Below are 20454 nucleotides of genomic sequence, written 5' to 3'. Positions count from 1 at the left end.
ACGCTGGAGTGCAGAGGACACACAGATTAAGAGTGGTTACCCAGATATAATGCAGGTGTGTTAACAGAATTTACAGCACAATTACTGTGGTTTCTAGCAGAGTTACAGCGCAGTTTTTACCCCGAGACAACATTAGCAGGATTCTGATAGCATTTCCCGGAAATCATTGAGGACTTAAATCACAGCACGGCCATCAGTGGTTGTCCTTTTCATTTACTTATGTGGGGGTGAGGGGAAACTTGCCCTTTCCTTCGAAAGTTCACTGAAAGATTAACTCACAATTAAGGCAGATTAATAAAAGAAAGAGGTTTATTTACCATGTGCACAGGGAGAATGACAGAAGGATTACCCAATATCCCAACAGGATTCAGAGATTTTTATACCTTCCTTTTAGCAGGGAGAGGGCAATGAGGAATATAGACAACTCTGGTTAGGGGTTGCTAAATGATTGCTGGAGAGGATGAATAGATGCTTGGCAGAATGAATAGATGTGTGGGGGGGGGGTGCGGAATAGATAGACTTGTAAATTAACCTGAGAGACAGATATTATGTTTAAAATGATTTGGGCCAGGTCTTGTTGCATTCTTGATCTTCTTTCCTGTAATATATTGAGTTAACAGGGAGGGGAAAGGAAGTTGATTGTTCTTTGCATGAGTTCATCTGGTTACGCAGGTAGAGGGTAAGCCCCTTCCAAGGGCCTGTTGGTTTCTAAGGGCCTGTAGTTCAAAATAGTCTTTATACCAAGAGTCATATTTTGGGTGGAAATTTCCTGAGCTCCTTCATTCACCATGGATGAAAAAAATCCCATGGCTGCTTCTTTAAAAGAAAAACAAATCTTTGGTAGCTACTATTAAAATTCCCCAGGTAACTGCAAATTATGCAAAGTATCCTGTCCATCTAAGGCCTAAATTCAATTCATCTTACAGGTGAAAGTTGAGGGGCTTTACTGATCCCACCTTAATCAAACTGTCGGGTTTCAGTTTGAAATGTCGGTTCTGTGTTCTCGGTTCTTGGTGCGCTCATGGCCAAAGAATGTCCAGATGCACCAAAGTAAGGCAAGCATGAAAATGAGGTTTATGGAGAGGAGAAAGATAGGATTATAGAGCAAGACCAAGATACAGGTTTACAGAGTGAGATACATATGCCCTGGGTGATGACCAGATCCATTGTGATAGCAAAAGAGGCGCTTGGTTATAGTCTCAGTCTTGTTTTGTAGTGTCCGGATTGGGACCTCCCTCGTGGCTCAGATGTCACCATGGAACCACTTTGATTGGACAGTTGAGAGTTATATGGCCTGAGTCTTACTGCACATGTGGATCTCCCATGAACCTCTCTGAAAGCTGGTTGTTCTAGGTCACTTTCCAAACCCTATGGTACCTATGTTGCTTGGCCCGTGCGCTAGAGAGGCCTCTACATTCTTTTGCAGTTGGCACGATAAGTTCTGATTGGTAGATTGGTAGGGTATTCCCTTCTCCCCCAGGTATGGCAGTCATTTGGGATGGGACTAAGGTGAGGTGGCTCCAGGACGGGGGCCCACTTTCATTCCTACGAAACTAGGAATCCCTCGCTATCTATGTACCTAACAACACTAGATGTTTGCTTCCATTCCAAAAAGCAGAGCCACCCTGCTCTATTTAAAGCCCAATGCCTAGAGCAAGCTGGTTCAATTCTAGCCTGTGATGTGCTGCACATCATGACAACTGAGAACCCATTTCACGCTACTAACATCCAACGAAGTCCTTGTGCACGGGTTAAATTAATCTGAGGTGTTCTTATTGGAGGTATAATTAACAGTCTCAAAAATACCAAGCCTTATGTTCCTCATATGTCTCATTTTAAATGGAAGTAAAAAGATATTTGCTTTCTGACAGAAGCCACACCCACAGAAAAATGAAAAGAACTGGAGCATAGTCAGGAGGGCTCTAATTATAGACAATCAAGTGCACTGTGTTAATATTCTGAGGTCCTAGCAGAGCACCTCCACAAAGCAGGTTCTCAGTAAACACTTGTTGATGGGTACAGAAGACAAAGAGCCCACTGGGAATGTAAAGAAAAGACTGCGGCATGTGTAAATTCCTCATTTTGAGTGTGCCTACACATTGGTCAGATAATGACACTGGTAAATTCCATCTTGTTTGTTCAGGGATAGAAGTATAAACATGCAGTATTTGCATCACCTTGAATATGAACACAACTATTCCTAACTATTTTCATATGATTTCTAATTCTTTACAACATTCTCAAAGAGGAGTCACTGCGGGTATTTGTAGAATAGACTAATGCTGCAACCAAATTCGTAGCTCTGAGTTTTTATTCTCAGCTGTTTTTTCTTGATTAGGTTGCCTCTTTCATTCTGTTTCCCTGGATAAAACAAACCATTGTTTTTCTCCCCATAGCAATGACAGTCCATTATCTTTATGGCTGCCCCTGGGTGATATGAAATTTTACTATTCATCAGTGTGGGTTTCTTAAGTCTAACAAATTGGTTCACAAAGAAACAAGAAATAAGAGCCAGCTACAAAGCGTGTTCCTTTGACAGAGTAACCCACTATTCTTGTGCTACTTTTACAAAATTATCTGTTGACATCTTTCAAACTTAGGGGAGAAAGCTCCCATATTCCTAAATCAAATGGAACATTGAGTTATTTATTTTCCCAGTGCTTAAAGCAACGCTGTGAAAATGCTCTGAGATTTGTGGTAGAATTATTGACATGCTCATCCCAAAGCACAAATGCAAAAGAGGCAAGTTTGTTTCTGGCTGTCTCCAGACTGAAGTCTGCTCCTTCCCAGCCCAACTCCCTGCTTTAGGGACACCCCCTCCTCAGGCCTCCACCTCACCTCACCGTGTCTCTCCCTCCAACTCCCTCTCTCTTTTTTTCCCCTAACCCCAATATCAAAAGCTAGATCTTACTTCCACATTGATGTGTGACTTCGAGAAGGTTAGAGATGGACAGACAGAGTCCCTCTTCTTGTTATTCCAAGTGCTGTTTGCAGACCAACAGCAGCACCACTACCTGGAACTTGTTGGAAAGGCAGAATCTCACATCCCACCCCAGACCTACTGCCAGGACTTGCATTTTAAGGAGATCCCCAGGTAATTCATTTGCATTCTAAAGTTCTAGAAGCACTAATATAGAGAACACCTAGCCAACACTCCCATTGTACCCATAAGAAAACTGAGATCTAATGCAGTAAAGTGGCGTGCTCAGGGGCACAGTTGGCAGCAGAGCAGGGATAGAACCCAGTGTCCTGACTCCCATTCCAGTGTGTTATCTCTCCATCTAATGTGCACCCAACCCTGCACTGGGCATTTTCATATGCCATTGGTCTAACACAATACTTCCCAACTGTGAATAACTATCTGCAGGTCTGGCCCTCCAGTTACGGACATGCGTGCCTGGCCTCCAGGGTACGTGTTCCCTGGGGTTTACCTACATCATCAAACAGCCCAGGGTATGACCTTCAGCAGAAAGGCTAATGTCCTGTGGCCAGATTCAAGGCATTGGCCAGCAACCATAGGAAGACCGGGGAGGCAAGGTGTTGGATTTCTCTAGAATCCCTGTGGCAATCCCCCCACCACCACCCCATAGGCTCAGAAGAGGATGGTATAAAACAGGTAAATCAAAGGGCGAGAAAAATTCAACTTTGAGAAGTTTTTGAATCCCTCCCAGCTCTGAGATCCTTTGATGCCTCAACTTTCAAGGCTTTTTAAATACTTTTCAGTAAGGATGGGGCACTATCCTGATGGGTTGTGGGCTGGTGCTCCCAATCACAGAAGGATTCTGCGCCTTCTGGTTTGCGGGAAGCTTCTAAGAGGCCAGAAAATTACATCAGAGGAGCCACAAGAAAGAAGAGTCTGAGATTTCACCCTTCACATTGTGTTCCCTGTAAACTACTGTTCCCTAGGGAGGTAATTCTTCAAGCAGCTTCAGACGTTGTGCTTCAGAGAGAAAGTTTTCTCAAAGCCTTTATGAAACTTTTTTGGGAGGAGCAGGGATCTGGGGAGCTCTGTGTCCGGCGGTCGGAGGAAGGACAGCAGGCAAAGGAGCCTGACTAAGAAGATGCAGTCACCAAAAACAAGCACCTCCTACTTGACGGCTCAGCCTCAATCTCCCCAACCATGTGAGAGGGCGCTGCCTGCAGAAACTCTGCATAACTGGTGATACGTCCTCAGGCTACAAAGCACCCAGGAAAATGAACTTCTATGTACATCTGTCTACATCAGGCATGATGCTTGCCAGTGTGAGTTTGGGCTCAACTAGGAACAGCCAGGCTCAACTAAGAACAAAATTAGTTAGCCTTACATTGGACTGAAGTTTACTTTCCTTTTAAGGAAATCTTCATCTGAGACCAAAAGCAACACACCCAAGGTCATGGCTAACTGGCAGCAGATTATTACCTTATGTCTTCCCAGATGCTTCTCACACAGGTATTGTCCATGAAAGTTACCAACCCTGGGCCCTCAAAGGCAGTATTAGTTTATTTTGTATGCATTATTGTATCTCTGGCACTTAAATGGGTTTTGAACTAAACTAACAGGTACACTGGGGAAAGATGGAAAGGCAAAATAACATCCCCAAAGAGAGTGTGCAGAATGTAGGCAAGAAGGATAGCAAGGACAGCTGGTTTGCTCAGACTAAACACACAACTCTTAGGGTTTGGACAAAGCTGAAAATATCCAAGCATTGTTTCCTTCTTGCATGGTATGTAGACTCCTGACTAGAGATGAAGGCCCAGAGACTGCATGATGGTTGGTATCAGGAAAGGCATTAAAATGCTCTGATCCTTGCCTGGAAGGAGACAGGTCATGTTCACAAGAGTGAGCTCTCTAGGGCAAGCCTATTCCATTGCCTCCCACATGTGTTGACCCGTTATTTCCCCAAACATGGGAAACTAGATGCACATTTGAGGTGGTAGGGACTGCACCCTCTTCTGTCTGTGTGGATTACTAATTATAAAAGATCAATTACCTTGAAGGTTCTGGCCAGGTGGCTGCTCATAAATGACCTGAGCTTCTATTGATCTGGAATTCTCTCTGCCTCGTAAAACAGAAGGCTAAGAGAAATCCAGACATAGATCAAGTGGGGACAAGGGAGATGAGGCATAGGTATAAGAGTTTCCAAACTGGTCTTATCTCCCCTTGTCTTTCCCACAACCCTTTTTCTCAGCACAGCAGTGTTCTTTAGGTGTTTCTTTAGAACGTTAGGCAGTATCAGCCTCTGCCACAAAGGCTCCAATTGCTTCCCTTCCCCTGAGAGGTAAAAATCAGCATAGTACAACTGCTTTTAAGAGAGTCTTCCAACATTTTTTGCTCACTTAAACCCCTAAAATAATTTTTATGCTATATATACACTTGTACACCTTTCAGTTGACATCTAAAATTTTTCATCATGTTTAATTAGATAGGATGTAATTTTCAATGAGTTGCAAATATTGATACTTAAAATAGAACAAGAATTGTATCATTCTTCCACATATCCAGTGGAATCTACGATGGCCACTCAATACCTACCATCAAATTCTCTTAAAAAATACACGAGCAAACACTTCCAAACAGTAGGGAATGTCACATGGTTCCTTTTTCTCCATACATCCATATTTCCTTTCCACTTCCCCCTCACGGTCTTATTTTAATGTAATTTATATTAATACTTGGAAATCTGTTATTGATTGCTCTAAAGTACTTCTTAGTAACAAAAATATATATAAAGTATATAAACTGAAATTACATTTTTTATTTCCTATGACTATAGGCTTTATGTGTAAAAATAAATTTCTTTTGGATTCAGTTATGTTTATAATAATTTTAATATACAATTGATTAAAACAATCTACATAATAAATTTGACAAATTTCTTTAAGTTTTTATTGACAGATGGAGGTAGGGTGAGGTACACATTTTATGAGTATTAATATTTATAAATACAAAATTGGAAATGCAAAATTAAAAACAGGGCTTTGGAAGGAATCAGTGTAAATAAAGGATCCACAGCTTAAGCTTCCTAAGCTTCTACCTCCGGATTGATGAGATTGTTTTGGTTTTGCTTCTCTGTTAATTTATGTACAATTAGTCATTATTTATATTGAGTATTGCTAAAAGGAGACAGAGTTTCTATCAATTTTATCCCTATTATTTTACTTAGTTGCAGTTAAGTGCTGAGAAAACTTGTTTACATAAGTAGATGGGAAATGATGGATTTTTGTTACAGTAATGTCCTTATTTTTCAAATACCTTTGGCACTATATGCCAATAATCACATCATAATCTTTTGTGATTATTTTTAATGATCTATCAGCTGTCAACTCCATAAGGATTCCTTCTAATCTGTTGAAAGCAAGGAATCAGAAATCACCTGAGTTGTCAAAATGTGTGTTATCCCTCCAGTAGGTTCACTCTCTCAGTCTCAGTATTGTTCCCTCAACTTGTCTCTTTGTGTGGCAACCCAGAGGTGCTGTGCCCCAATATGATTGGGATGGATGAATGGGGAAGGATTGTGACCTAAGGTGAAGTGAAAAGGGAGAAGTATGTCCTCAGGGAGACCAATTTTAGTAAAGCATGCACAGGGAAGCTCAGACCTGGAAATTGATTCCTTTTAAATGTCTGTGTGCCTGCCCAGCACTTGGAAACTCTTCAAGTACAGCCAGGGTAGCTGTACCCCAGTTTGGAGACTGCTGGTCTACCATGCCCTACACAGTCTGTGGTTGCCTCACTGCATCTTTCTGTCTTCATCCTCTATTACTCTCAACCTTGCTCTGGCCACACTGACACCATTGCTGTTCTTTCAATGTTCCTGGCAGTCCCCAGCCTAGGGGCCTTTACTTTTCCCAAAATGTTCAAAAGTCACCTTTGTAATGAAGTCTTCCTCAACCATCCTATTTTAAATTGCAGTCTTAAACTCCCCCCCCCAACACACACACACATGTATACTATATTCCCTCTCTTCTTTTTTTACATTTTTAATTGACACATAATAATTGTACATATTTATGGAGTACGTAGTTATGCTTCTATACAGACAATGTACAGTGATCAGATCAGGGTAATTAGCATATCCATTATTTCAAACTTTTATCATTTCTTTGTGTTAGGAACATTCAATTTCCTCTCTTCTAGCTATTTGAAATATATGTTGTTAACTATAGTCACCATACCATACTCTAGATCAGTGGTTCCCAAACTTTTTGGCACCAGGAACCAGTTTCATGGAAGACAATTCTCCCACGGACCCAGGTGGGGCATGGTTTTGGGATGATTCAAGTGCATTACATTTATTGTACAGTCAAACCTCTCTGGTAATGATAATCTGTATTTGCAGCCGCTCCCCAGCACTAGCATCACTGCCTCAGCTCCACCTCAGGTCATCAGGCATTAGATTCTCATAAGGAGTGTGCCATCTAGATCCCTCGCATGTGCAGTTTACAGTAGGATTCACACTCCTATAAGAATCTAATGTCCCGCTGATCTGCCAGGAGGCAGAGCCTATGTGGTGATGCAAGCGATGGGGAGCACTGTAAATAGAGATGAATCACCTGCTGCTCACCCCTGCTGTGCAGCCTGGTTCCCAACAGACCACGGGTACCAGTCTGTGGCCTGGGGGTTGGGGACCCCAGCTCTAGGTGACTAGAATTTATTCCTAGTATCTAATTGTAATTTTGTATCCTTTAATAAATCTCTCCCTAACTTTCCCTTCCCTCTACCCTTCTCAGCCTCAAGTATCCTCTATTCTTCTTTTTACTTCTATGAGATCAACTTTTTATAGTTTCAACATATGAGTGAGAATATGCGGTGTTTAACTTTCTGTTCTTGGCTTATTTCCCTCAATATAACATCCTCTAGTTCCATCCATGTTGCCACAAATGACAGGGTTTCAACCTTGTTTTTAAGGCTGAATAGTATTCCATTGTGTATATAAACCACATTTTCTTTATCCACTCATCTGTTGTTGCACACTTGGGTTGATTTCATATTTTGGCTGTTGTGAATAGTGCTGCAATAAACATGGGGGTGCAGATGACTCTTCAATAAACTGATTTCTCTTCCTTTGGCTAAATGCTCAATCCCTATTTTCTTTCTTTTCTTTTTCTCCATAGCATATAGTAGGTGTTCAATTAATATTTGTTAAATTAATTAATTTCTAGGGGCTGTAAATTAGCATGTCAACATAAGCCATGAAAGAACTTTCCATTCTATCAGATTGTACCCGGGTTGGGGTAAGGACACGGCCATTTTCCACCGCTGATGGCTCTGTATTGCAGTGTGTCAGGAAGTGGTGTGGGAAGCATATCGGATCTTTCTGGATCGCATCCCTGACATAGGGGAATACCAGGACTGGGTCAGCATCTGCCAGCAGGAGACCTTCTGCCTCTTTGACATTGGCAAAAACTTCAGCAACTCCCAAGAGCACCTGGATCTTCTTCAGCAGGTGAGCCTAAACACTGTATGGTTATTTGGAACACTAACCAAACAGCTCCCAGGCCTCCAGCCCCCGCCCCTTTTGAATTGGTTTCCACCAGCATGAACATTAGTTGAAGAAATGCTTGCAGATATCTCATAAAAGCCAACAGGAATTTTATTCCTGCAAAATAATATTGCACTGGCAGGCAGAAGTGTAGTTGAAGAGAGAAAGGAATGAAAATAGACTTTAGCTCTTCAGTTAGCATTATCTCCTGGTAAAATTACCTTTTTCTTTTTTCAGAGAATAAAACAGAGCAGCTTTCCTGAGAGGTAAGTATCCAAAATAGAGTGCTGCGTGCTCTTGACTTTAGAAAGATCATATAATAGGGTGAAATTAAGCTATTGTACCTTTATAATTTTATGTCAGCCACTAAGATCTATGTAGGTTATTCTGACAGACAATTTATGCATATATTGTGCTGAAGATACATGGAATATAAAAGAAAAATGTGTAGACCTTATAGACTGAGATAGATGTTTGCATTGTTTTCAGATAAAATGAATTCAGCACTATGTGATATGTATTTAATATGTATCTTCACTATAAGATATGAAGCCATTAAAACAGTTCGATTTTTAGAATTTATGGTAAACTATTAGTTACATCAGGAAAATATTTAATATAATCAGAGAGCAACCTGAATTTTGAACTCTGATTTGCTATTCTGTAAAGTGTTAGTATTTCTCATACTAAAGTACTAAAGCACTGGAAACTATATAATCAAGAATTGAATATTAAATAAGAAAATCACAATGCAAAAAAAAAGGAAAAAGAAAAAGGAAAGGAAAGTGCATTAGATAAAATGATCAAAGAAGAGAGATATTGTTGCCAAACTCACAAAATACGTATGTTTTATAACATTTAGAAATCTACGTCTGAAGATAAAACTACAAAGAGAGACACAAATGTGGCCATATCACTTACTGGAGAAACTTTATAATGCCTTTCACATTTGTTCCTTTGTGTCTACTCCCTTTGCCCCCAACCTGGTCCAGGTTGGTGGACCTTATTAATTAACTTATTAATTACCTCTGTGAAAAATGTCAAAATGTCAAATCTGATCTCCCTAACAGATGTCCCTGTCTCTAATCTCTACTCCTTAATTTGCATAACTGCTGCTAGATTAATAAGTCTGAAATACTCTTTTTGGTACATCGAGCCCTGTTCAATGACTTTCAAAAGATTCCTACATCTTCCCCTTGCCCTTCTGAATATCCACTCCCACCCTTCTCCAGCTCACCTCTGTGCTCAGGAGGCTGCTGGTAAGAACTGCACCAGTAGCATCCCTTGCCCTCTGGCTTCTGATTAGGGCCAGCCAGTGGGGAGAAGAGGTCAGAGGGAAAGAGGAGATGAGGACAGAAAGTTTATCTCACACACACACACACACACACACACACACACACACACACACACACTCACACTCACACACCTACCCCTGCAGAGTCTTTGAGCCTTCTCATGGCCTTCTTCAACTTCATCTCACCTCCTGCCAGGTAGCTCTTTCCACAGAGCCTCCTCCGGTCTCTGGCTCCTGCTATCCTCCCACCCTCCTGGCCTAAGGGTAGTTTTAGCACCCGCTGTTACTTGCCCTGTGGCCTCTCACTCTCCCCTGTGGTTGTGCCCACACTCTTCCCACAACTTAGTAAATAATCCTTTCATTAAACTTTGTTCAAATTACCTCACTATGACTGAGTTATCTGTTTTCTGCCAGGACCTCCACTGAGGCAGAGGCTGAACTAATTAAAGAAGACCTGTCACCCCCTGACCTTTCCACCTTGCCTCCCCATTACCCATGATCCAACTGCTGCCACCATACGGCACAGACCACACCCCACTCATCCCAAACTCAGACTCAAGCCTTTCCCTCTTGCCTGGAAGAACCTGCCTTGTCCACCCCACCTATCCAAGTGCTACTCCTGTTCAAGCTCCAGGTGGAGTCCCACCTCCCCATGCTGTCTGAGCCTGCAGCAATTCTCCCTGCTTTGAACCTTGCACTCTGTTTGGCCCTCACATTTCTATTTAACATCTCCTGGCTTTCTCCTGTTTCCCTGTGAGAGTGTAAACCCTTCAAGAGCAGGAACTATTTCACACCTTTCCACCTACTACACAAAACCGAGCGAAGTCCTATTTTGTCAGTCAGTTATGTCTATCAATCCACTCTTTTAAGAATTCTAAAAAGCGATTTCCAGGAGAAATAATGTGCCTTAGGAAAATGTTAGTACTAGAGTATTACCTTTGTTCACAAGGCAGAGACATGTTGGCTCCTCTGATTTAAATAGAGGATGATATTTTACTGACGCTTCCATTTTCAAAAAAAAAAAAGAAAGAAAGAAAGAAAGAAAGCAAAAGAATGTACCAAATCTTGATAGAGAAACGTTAATTATAAGAAACAATTATCCACGCCAGAAAGAGAAAGAAGAAAATCATCATTCTCTCCACTCCTGTGCCTGCCAGCATTGCTGGAGAGAAAGAAGGATCATGAAACAAACATTTTACATTAACTATGATTACCAAGTTGTTTAAAAAAAGAAAAAGGAAAGAAATTCTCTTTTATTTTGAACCTTCCCAAGAAGACAAAACAGAAAATTTTCTCACTCGACTAGCCAATAAATCTGCCAATTTCAAATGACTTTGAAATAAAGGCTACTGGAAGAACTGAGTGGCCCAGCTTCCCAATTTACAGCTTCTTGGTGACAGGATAGATTGGCAGTTTAGTGGTAAAATCACACCTTTTCGTAAAGGATAAGGAAACAGCATCCCACACAGAGTCTTGCACAAGTGAGCTGTTAACTTGTAACTAATGCAATAGCCAGCCTTTCACTAACTACTCTTCTTGGCTATTTTCTTTCTTACAACAAGGCAAAACAAGGAGACAAGTAATTAGAAGGAAGGGAGATCTTACTATTTTCTTTAATTTTTTATTTCAGCGTATTACAAGGGTACAAATGTTTAGGTTATGTACATTGTCTTTGCCCTGCCCAAGTCAGAGCTTCAAGCGTGTCCATCCCCCAGACGGTGCGCACCACACCTGTTAGGTGTGAATATACCCATCCCCTCCTCTCTGCTCCTGGAGAGCTTACTAATAATATAAACAAAGATCTATAATATTTAAAAAACTGTCTAAGTCATAAACACTATATATAATGTTTGATATGAGAGTTTATTAAATATAATCTCCATTAAAAACTACTTATTAAGTACATGGTATAATACCAGAAAAAAAATAACAAGAATAGCTGGTTCCAAATTCTACTATGAATCTGAGTTTATATTTGGCCTCTGTGGACCACTGTAGTTATCCGTGTTTACAACTGACATCCATTCTGACTGGTTAGAACCTGTGCCTGGCTGATTGATAATATTTTGTATATTACACTTACTAGCACTTTGGCAGAATTGGGTGTAGCAGAAATATGTAGGTGGTACTATTGGCTATGACCAATCTAGATGACTCTGAAACAACAGAACTTCTAGCCGTTCCCTTTGATCTTACCACCATCATGAGCCACAGATAATTAGATCAAATATATTGATCAAATACTGTTATATTATACTAACACAGACACAATCCTGTGGTACCTAATAGCTGAAAGCAACAAATCTTTCAGTGAGCTTCAAAAAAATATCACTATCAGTACTCCTTTCTAAATAATGCTTGCTAAGATGAACCAACATTATATGCAGACAGCTTTACCACCATGACTTGGATCTGCCCCTAGAACATCTTCCACATTGCTATCCATGGCACTGCAAACCTATCCCCAATTTCCTGGCTGGTTACCATCATAGACAGTGGTTGTGTCCAGAATACAGATTTCATACAACTGCATTACCTATAAAGCAACTTCTCTACCATTACTGTAACCACAAGAGTTGTGTTATTAGATAAGTTTAATGACTCTGGATATGCAGGCTTGAGGGTCTGGGATTTTTGGAAGAATATTTCAGTCACAGAGCACGTCATCAATTATCAAGAACCTAGAGTGAGCACAATGGGACTGTAAAACATCAAGCCCTAAAGATCAGCAGCGTTGTCTACTATGGAAAGCCTCCCCAGGACCACACAAAACTGATGGAAAACCCTGGAGTCAAACATAGCCATTTTAAGAGGCTGTTAAATTTTTCTTCAATGAGAATACATTCAAATATTACTTCTGTAATAAAAGAAAACATAGGTAAATCCAGTTTTAAACTATACGTTTTCTCTAATTTTTAGGTCTATTCAGTATAGGCAAATTTAAATGTATGTCCCCTACTGTCATCAAGTTCCTTGTCACCACCTCTGTTTTCTTTTTTGTTGTGCTAATAGAAAAGATGAAATATCTACAGAAGAGACATTGGGAGAGCCTGGTGAAGCCCCTGTGTTTTCAACAGGTAAGCTTAGATCTCATCTCATCTGCTTCCAAACTTTAATTCAAATCATCATGAAACCATGTTATCTACAAAGCAATCGTTAACTGAAGTGAACAAAGTTTATAATGTACTTTCTCAAACTAACTCATATTCCTAACCTTATAAAATAATTTAAATTTTATTGTATAAAACGTAAAAAATATAGGAAAGAATAAAGGTAAAGCCAAATCATCTATTATCTACAATTTAGGGGCAACCGTCATCATTTTTGCCTATTTTCTGCCGTCTTTCTCCTATTATATGTACGTATTACTGAGACCATACTTAAGAGTTAGTATCACTTTTTTTACTTAACATGATGTAAAGAACATTAGTTCCACTAAAACTTCAATAATCATTTTGATGACTTCCAACATTCTATTGTAGCTATACAAATGTAATCAATGAGACCATTCCATCATTGTGTTTATAAGCTATTACAAATAATGCTTTTCGGTTTTTTTGGGTTTTTTTTTTTCTTTTTTTGAGACAAGCTGGAGTGCAGTAGCATGATCAGAGCTCACTGCAGCCTCAAACTCCTGGACTCATAGCTCACTGCAGCCTCAAACTCCTGGGCTCAAGTGATCCTCTTGCCTCAGCCTCTTGAGTAGCTAGTACTACAGGCACACACCACCATGCCTGGCTAATTTTTTTTTAGGTTTTGTAGAGACGAGGTCTTACTACTTTGCTCAGGCTGATCTTGAACTTCTGGCCTCAAGCAATCCTCCTGCCTCAACTTCCCAAAGTGCTGGGATTACAGGTGTGGACCACCATGCTCAGCCACAAATATTGCTTTAATTAACATATTTAAACACTAATCTTTGTCAAATCACTGACTTCTCAAAATAGACTACTAAATCAAAGACTATGAATCTTAAGGCTTTTGATAGATTTTTGCCAAATTTGTTTTCCAGAAATTTTGTTATAATTTAAATAACACACTGGTCAAAAGAGCCTATCTTATTGCACACTTGCTAATGCTAAATATTACTATTTGTTTTAATGTTTGCCAAAAGGAAAGAGAAAATAATTTTTCCTATTTTTATTAGATGTTTGAAATTTCTCTTTCATGTATTTTTCTATTACAGTCTTTCCATTTTCTCATATAATTTAAGAATACTTTTAAATATACAATATAAAACTGTCCTCTAAGCAATGTTTTCCTCAGTGTATTTGATTTTTAGTTATGTTAATAATGTTTTAAGAAATCAAATTTTGATGACTTTAAATCTAGAAATTGAAAAAATAGAGATTTTTAAAACAATATTATTTTCCTATTTCTTTATTTACTGACATACAGAGAAAGCTGTATTTTAGTATTTCAGAAAGCTGTGACTATATTTTAGTATTTTTCATAAATTCAGATATTTTACCATTTCTGTGCTGACTTGTAGCTAATAATACAAGAACGCTAGGTCAATTTCAATTATTAAAAACATTAGTGGTAAAACACATCTTTTAACTATAAAAAGAAGAGCTACATATTTGTTAATTCCCCTTATAAACAACTCAGATTTGACGTGCAACCCTAATAACATCTTATTCAAGAAAGTATTATTTACAGGAGAAATAATATTAAAAGATGCTTTTCATTGACTTCATTTTTAAGGTTGAAAAATAACCAAAATTAATGTGAGAATTGAAATTTGTATTTCTATTTTTTAAATCTGAAGTTAGTACATTTTAGCTGAAAGAAGTTTTTAGCTGAAAAGAAGTAATCTTGTAAGACAAGATTAAATTTAGTTAAGATAAACTAAACAATAAGTTAAAATGAACTCTTTATTATAAATTATTTTTTATCTACAAAAACTTTGAGAGAATGGTGGACAAATGATATAATGCAACACGCACTATATATTTGAGTTCCAACAACAAATGTTTTGGCATCATTTCCCCAGTGCTCCTAAGATTGAGATTCACACACAGATACTTCTACTGTTGAGATTATTTCCAAAATGCAGCTACAAAAAAACTGCCAGATCCTAACTGCAATGAAAGCAGTTCTCATACTTCTCAGAGACAGCATCAGTGATGATCTAATGCAGAAAGAGAGTCGAAAATCTTCTTGACAGTGTGAACCTAGGGACACCTTGAAGACTTTACTCAAAAGAAAACTATCTCTTCTCCCAACTTTCACTGTCCACCCTAACCCCTCCATTACAATTACTGATAAAACTTGCAAGTGTAGTGGAATTTGGATATATAAGTTTGCAATTCAAAAATTAAATTTTCCTTATCTTTAACCTGAAACCTTAAAATGTAAATGCAACACTCCCTAGGAAAGGAGGACATTAAGTGGGTTCAGACACTGATTATAACTGAATTTTTCAGTTATAGTAAAGTTTCCTGAGACTAGATTTTGACAGAGAAATGTTGTTAACAGGTGTCTTACGTGTGAAGAGTGAAATATCTCCAAAATAGGCTGAATGTGCTAGAAGATAAATCTAGGCTACCTAATATTTGTTCTTAGTTTTCATAGTGTGGATAATTTCTCTTTTCAAGGCAATAAAATAGAAGGATATCCAAATGACAACAAAAGGTTTGTTCTTCTAGTATACTAGCTAAGCATCTTTTTATTGTAACAAAAAATGTGGTATAAACAGAATTTTTATGGAATTATACAGCTTGAAGACACTTTAAATTGGTAACAGTCTGGTGAAGTTCAGGATATACAAACCCATCCATCCCAGTTGCTTACAGCAGGGTTTTTCAACTAGGGCTGAAGGGGAAGGTGACAGGGACCACATCCTTTGAGATTCTGATGTGCCACAGAATATGTATTTTATTAGCAAAAAAAAAAAAGTCTTCCCCAGATGATTTTGATACCCGCCCTCACACCTCCCCCACTAGGAACCACAATTCCATTCCCAGTACGATGACTTCACAGAACCTCACAGTTACAAGCGACCCCTTGTGACGGCTGATTCCCAGACACCACATACTCCTCAGGGGGCAAGAAAAGATCAATTCATTTTTTGATATATCCTGTTTTCTAAAACACAAAAATAAAGTAATACATTCTATGTGTTTGCCTAATTAAGATTGAAATGGAAAGGTATTTCTGGCTACATATAAACCAATTAATTATAACACTATTTTCTCTGAGCATTTTTTAAATAATTGTTTATAAATAGAAGTGCATTTGTATTACAATGATGCCTCTTTTTTTTTTACTTGAATAAAACTTAGACTTCCATTCTATGGAGGTCTTTAAATATATCCAAACATTTGCCACATATCTGAAATGGTTTATGGTGGTCTGTTCTAAAAGGAGTGAAATTGATGGCATCTTAAGTCCAAGATCTTTCATCTCTTGGAATTTCTGATTAAAATCCTATGCCTCTTCTGTTTCAGAAGAGTGAGAATGGGGCAAGGCAATAAACATAACCTAAACTTTTGTACCCTCACAATATGCTGAAATAATAATGAAGAAAAGTAAAAAAAAAAAAATCCTATGCCTCGATGATTGCTAAAGCAATCTAAATTTTAAGGATTTGTGTAGTACCCTAAGAAAACTCTGAAGAACAAATTCATCTGTCTATGCATCCTTTATATTGTCTCAAAAAGAAAAATTAATCATATCTCATCAGGTAAAAGCATTTAACGGTAACACATCTAGGGTAGCATCAACCTGGGGTTCTAAAGAGGAAGAATGAAGAATTTAACTCAGATTAAAAAAAAAAAAGTATGAGTCATATTTTTTTCAAGGACATATTTATGTGATCTTAAAAATATGAGTTCAGAAGGCACCTAACATCTGTAAGTTCCAGAGTGACAGAAAAAGCGTATGGAATTTTGCCCTTGTTCTAATTTAAACTCCTCCAATCTCATTTTTGTGTCTGTAATTTTTTTTAATTTCCACAGATGCTGCTGATGTCTCACTGAAGCCCTTCCTTCCCACTCCTGATGACACATTCCTCAATGAAATTCTCAATGATACCCTCAACGGCACCAAGATGCCCACAACAGTAAGAAGTTCAAGAGTTGGTCTAGCTCTTCACGTGCCTGTTTTTGTTCTTTTAGCAAAACAGAAAAAGAGAATGGATGACCTGGCCATTCAGTAATATTAGTGCTGCATTTTTATCACTCTGATTAACAGTCAGTGACTTTGTTCTATTCACTATTCTCACTTCTTCCTGGCAACTGAGAGGGGAAAAAAATGTAATAAATTGAGGACTAGGATAAGGAGGGAGGAATTACAAGAAACAACTTAATTGTAAGCTCTGGAGGGCAGGGGCTTTTTCCCCCCAGTACTTAACAGAACATTATCTACAGTTGGTGCTTACAAAGTGTTAGAATGAATGAATCAGTCAATCAGTCACTAGGGCCTTTCCCCACTGAAGTGTAATCCCATTCACGCTTGACAGCAAGAGTGAAGGTTGTGTTCTCAGTCATATACAGCATGAATAGGTCAGATATCAAATGATTAAGATCCTGTTTGTCAATCTGGGGAAAAATAAATCATGTGCTAAGGCCAAGAGGAGCACTTGTCACCACTCTTGAGTGAAAGGTGTGCAGAATGAGAGAATTGTTACAGAATTTAATGGTGGTTATCAAAAAAAGGGGGGAATTTACCTCCCTAACCAGTCTGGAGCCCAGACACTCAGTGCCAAAGCAGGGAACCACTGTTCTCATTAGTCATGAGGGCTAGAGACCCCAAAGGGGGCAGTAGGATAAGGAGTGGTGGACAAGAACCTGGCACTTCTCATCCCTATGCCCAGCGCCTGTGAGATGGCTCCCCTGGTCCTTTCCCCTTTCTGCCAACCTCTCTCCAGGGCACAGACTACTCTGTTCACAGTTGCTCAGACACCATTTGTTCAAAGCTGCTGGGCAAAGGCACAAAGTGTAGTCTCGGCAGCTCTACGTGAGAAATCAGGGATTGGACCCAGTTGGCCACTGTATCTGCCTTTTAAGCCACATGGCTGAAGGTTTGGTTGAACTATTGGCATAAACAAAAAATGAAAATATTGTATTTTTCTGAAAAATGCTGCTCCATCAACTGTGAAAATTGCTGTTAGAAAAAAAATTATTGACCATAATTCAATATATATTCCCTATAAAATTTCTAAGGCAACTAGTCTGTCTTCTCTCTTTTCTTACATCCCCCATGTCTCATCTAATATTTCATTTCACATTCATTGCATCCTTCTCTTAATATCCTTTTTACCACCTGCATCTATCACTGATTCTTTCATTCAGCAAACATTACAAAAATCTGCTGATGTGCCAGGCATTAGGCTATGCACCAAAGATCCTAAAATGAACAAGACACAATCCCTGCTTCCAAGGAATTTATAATGTGATTACGTACCGTAAAATAGTCTAAGAGCTATGACTGAAGGTGGCAGGTGACTGGGATGAAATGATAAGCCAGGACAAGTTGCAGGGGATGCCACCCATAGTCATGTATATTCACTGAGAGTTTGGGGTATAAATGGCCCCATGTTTCTTGCTCTGAGGTTCATTGAAGAGTAAGAATCATGCTGGATCAAGGGGATTATTTGTGGGGTGGCAAGGTTTGCATATAAAAAGACTCTAGAAGAGTATATGATAGGCGCCAAATGAGTGGTTCCAATGTTATCAATGCTACAGGAAGGAGTTCAGAGGGGGCAAAGATTTCTTCTACCCCAGATGGTAAGAGAAGAAAAACATGTGTGTGTGTGTGTGTGTGTGTGTGTGTGTGTGTGTGTGTGTGTGTTGCTGGAGGTAGGGGGTGGGGTCTAATGAGGAGGATCTCTAGTAGGAGACTAGCATAAGCAATGTGGTGTCTGAGCAGCCGTGAACAGAGCAGTCTGGCAGTCAGGGCAGAGGAGAAACTGAGACTAAAATTATTCAAACAAGTTGGACTCAGACTACGGAGAACCTTGAACTCAGGAAAAAGCGTTTGAGTTTTAACCCATAGGTAACAAGCGAGTCTCTGAAGGTGCCGGGTGAGAGGCATGAAAAATTAATCTGGTGGCGGAGGGTAAGTTAAGACCCTTCTCACTAACACATTTAAAGAATTTATTTAAATGTCTTACATAAACTTCAAATCTGCCTAATGAACTGGTAAGCTTCTAGAGAATAATACCATATGCCATACTTTTCTTTTAATGGCCATTGATCCTAGCACTGTGCTACACTCATATGGAAACTCAATGTGTATTTTTTGAACGAATGAAGCTCTTTTAAACAAACATCAGAAGTCTGTTAAGTGTGAATCCACATCCTCCTTGTGTCCTACAAAGTTGGAGGCTGTGCTATTGTCCACACTCATGAAAGAGGTGAGTTTGTGACAAGAAATGAAGAGGAGGCAGAAGTTTCCCCCTTGGGTGGTGGCGGAGCTGACACTCGCGGTAGTAGCAGCTCCAGGGGCAGCAGTTGTGACTATCGGGGATGGCGGCTGCAGCAGGCCCTGCAACAACAGCCCAGAGGTTTTCCCAGAGCTTCTCAGATGCTCTGATTGTCAAGGACCACCAGGCAGCATTAGAGAAGCTGACTGCAACCAGATACACAATGTTATTGTCAAAGAGCTTATTGTCATATTCTTGTTGGGAATTGCAGTGATGCGGTTGCTAATGCAAAGAAGTCTCTCGAACTCAATCCAAATAATTCTACTGCTATGCTGAGAAAAGGGACATGTGAATACCATGAAAAAAAAAACTATGCTGTTGCTCTAGAAACTTTTACAGAAGGGCAAAAATTAGAGAGTGCAAATGCTGATTTCAGTGTCTGGATTAAAAGGTGTCAAGAAGCTCAGAATGGATCAGAATCTGAGACGTCTACACCCCAGCAGACGCAGCAGTCAAAAATCAAGTATGACTGGTATCAAACAGAATCTCAAGTCATCATGACACTTATGATCAAGAATGTTCAGAAGAATGATGTAAATATGGAATTTTCAGAAAAAGAGCTGTCTGCTTTGGTGAAACTTCCATCTGGAGAGGATTACGATATGAAACTGAGACTTCTTTATCCTGTCATGCCAGAACAGAGCACATTTAAAGTACTTTTTACAGAGATTGAAGTTAAAGTGAAAAAGCCAGAGGCTGTGAGATGGGAAACACTGGGAGGGCAAGGAGATGTGTCTAAGCCAAAACAGTTCACAGCAGATATAGAGAATCTATACCCATCATCATCTCATTATATAAGAAATTGAGATAAATTGGTTGGCGAGATCAAAGAAGAAAAGAATGAGATGCTGGAGGGAGATGGAGCTTTAAACAAATTATTTCAGCAGATCTAAACATGCCATTAGCAAATCATTTATGGAGTCTGGTGGTACAGTTTTCAGTACCAACTGGTCTGATGTAGGTAAAAGAAAAGTTGAAATCAACCCTCCTGATGATATGGAATGGAAAAAGTACTAAATAAATTAATTTGCTTTCAGTGTAAAAGAAAAAGAAAGGAAAAGAAAAAGAGGAAGAAATACATCTTCTACCATTCAGTTGAGCTCTGTCCTTCATGGTAGCTTCCAGTTGGTCATTCTCTTCTTTGAGCTTCCTTAACTCTCATTTCACTATGAGAGACTATGTATATAACCAGAGACATTCAATTTTCCACAGACATATTTCTTTCTTTTGGGGGAAAGCTGTGCAGATCTCAGTATCATCTGGGTACCCAATGC

At 39.3% G+C, this 20454-nt stretch overlaps 1 protein-coding gene and 1 pseudogene across 2 annotated transcripts in view; both read left to right on the top strand.

Moving 5' to 3' along the window:
• IMPG1 (interphotoreceptor matrix proteoglycan 1) overlaps nucleotides 1-20454 on the top strand; it is a 125948-nt gene that overhangs the window by 17898 nt on the left and 87596 nt on the right. For both annotated transcript variants that reach the window (XM_045542265.1, XM_045542264.1), the window contains 4 exons: nucleotides 8257-8423; nucleotides 8697-8725; nucleotides 12766-12830; nucleotides 16713-16816. In XM_045542265.1, coding sequence (XP_045398221.1) covers nucleotides 8257-8423; nucleotides 8697-8725; nucleotides 12766-12830; nucleotides 16713-16816 — 365 coding nt within the window. The remainder of the gene's footprint in view (nucleotides 1-8256; nucleotides 8424-8696; nucleotides 8726-12765; nucleotides 12831-16712; nucleotides 16817-20454) is intronic.
• LOC123632176 lies at nucleotides 19224-20197 on the top strand (annotated as a pseudogene).

This window comes from Lemur catta, chromosome 2 (assembly GCF_020740605.2).
Source record: "Lemur catta isolate mLemCat1 chromosome 2, mLemCat1.pri, whole genome shotgun sequence".
Classification (NCBI taxonomy): domain Eukaryota; kingdom Metazoa; phylum Chordata; class Mammalia; order Primates; family Lemuridae; genus Lemur; species Lemur catta.
The sequence above is the reverse complement of the archived record's forward strand: the minus strand, read 5'-3'. Positions and strand labels throughout refer to the sequence as shown.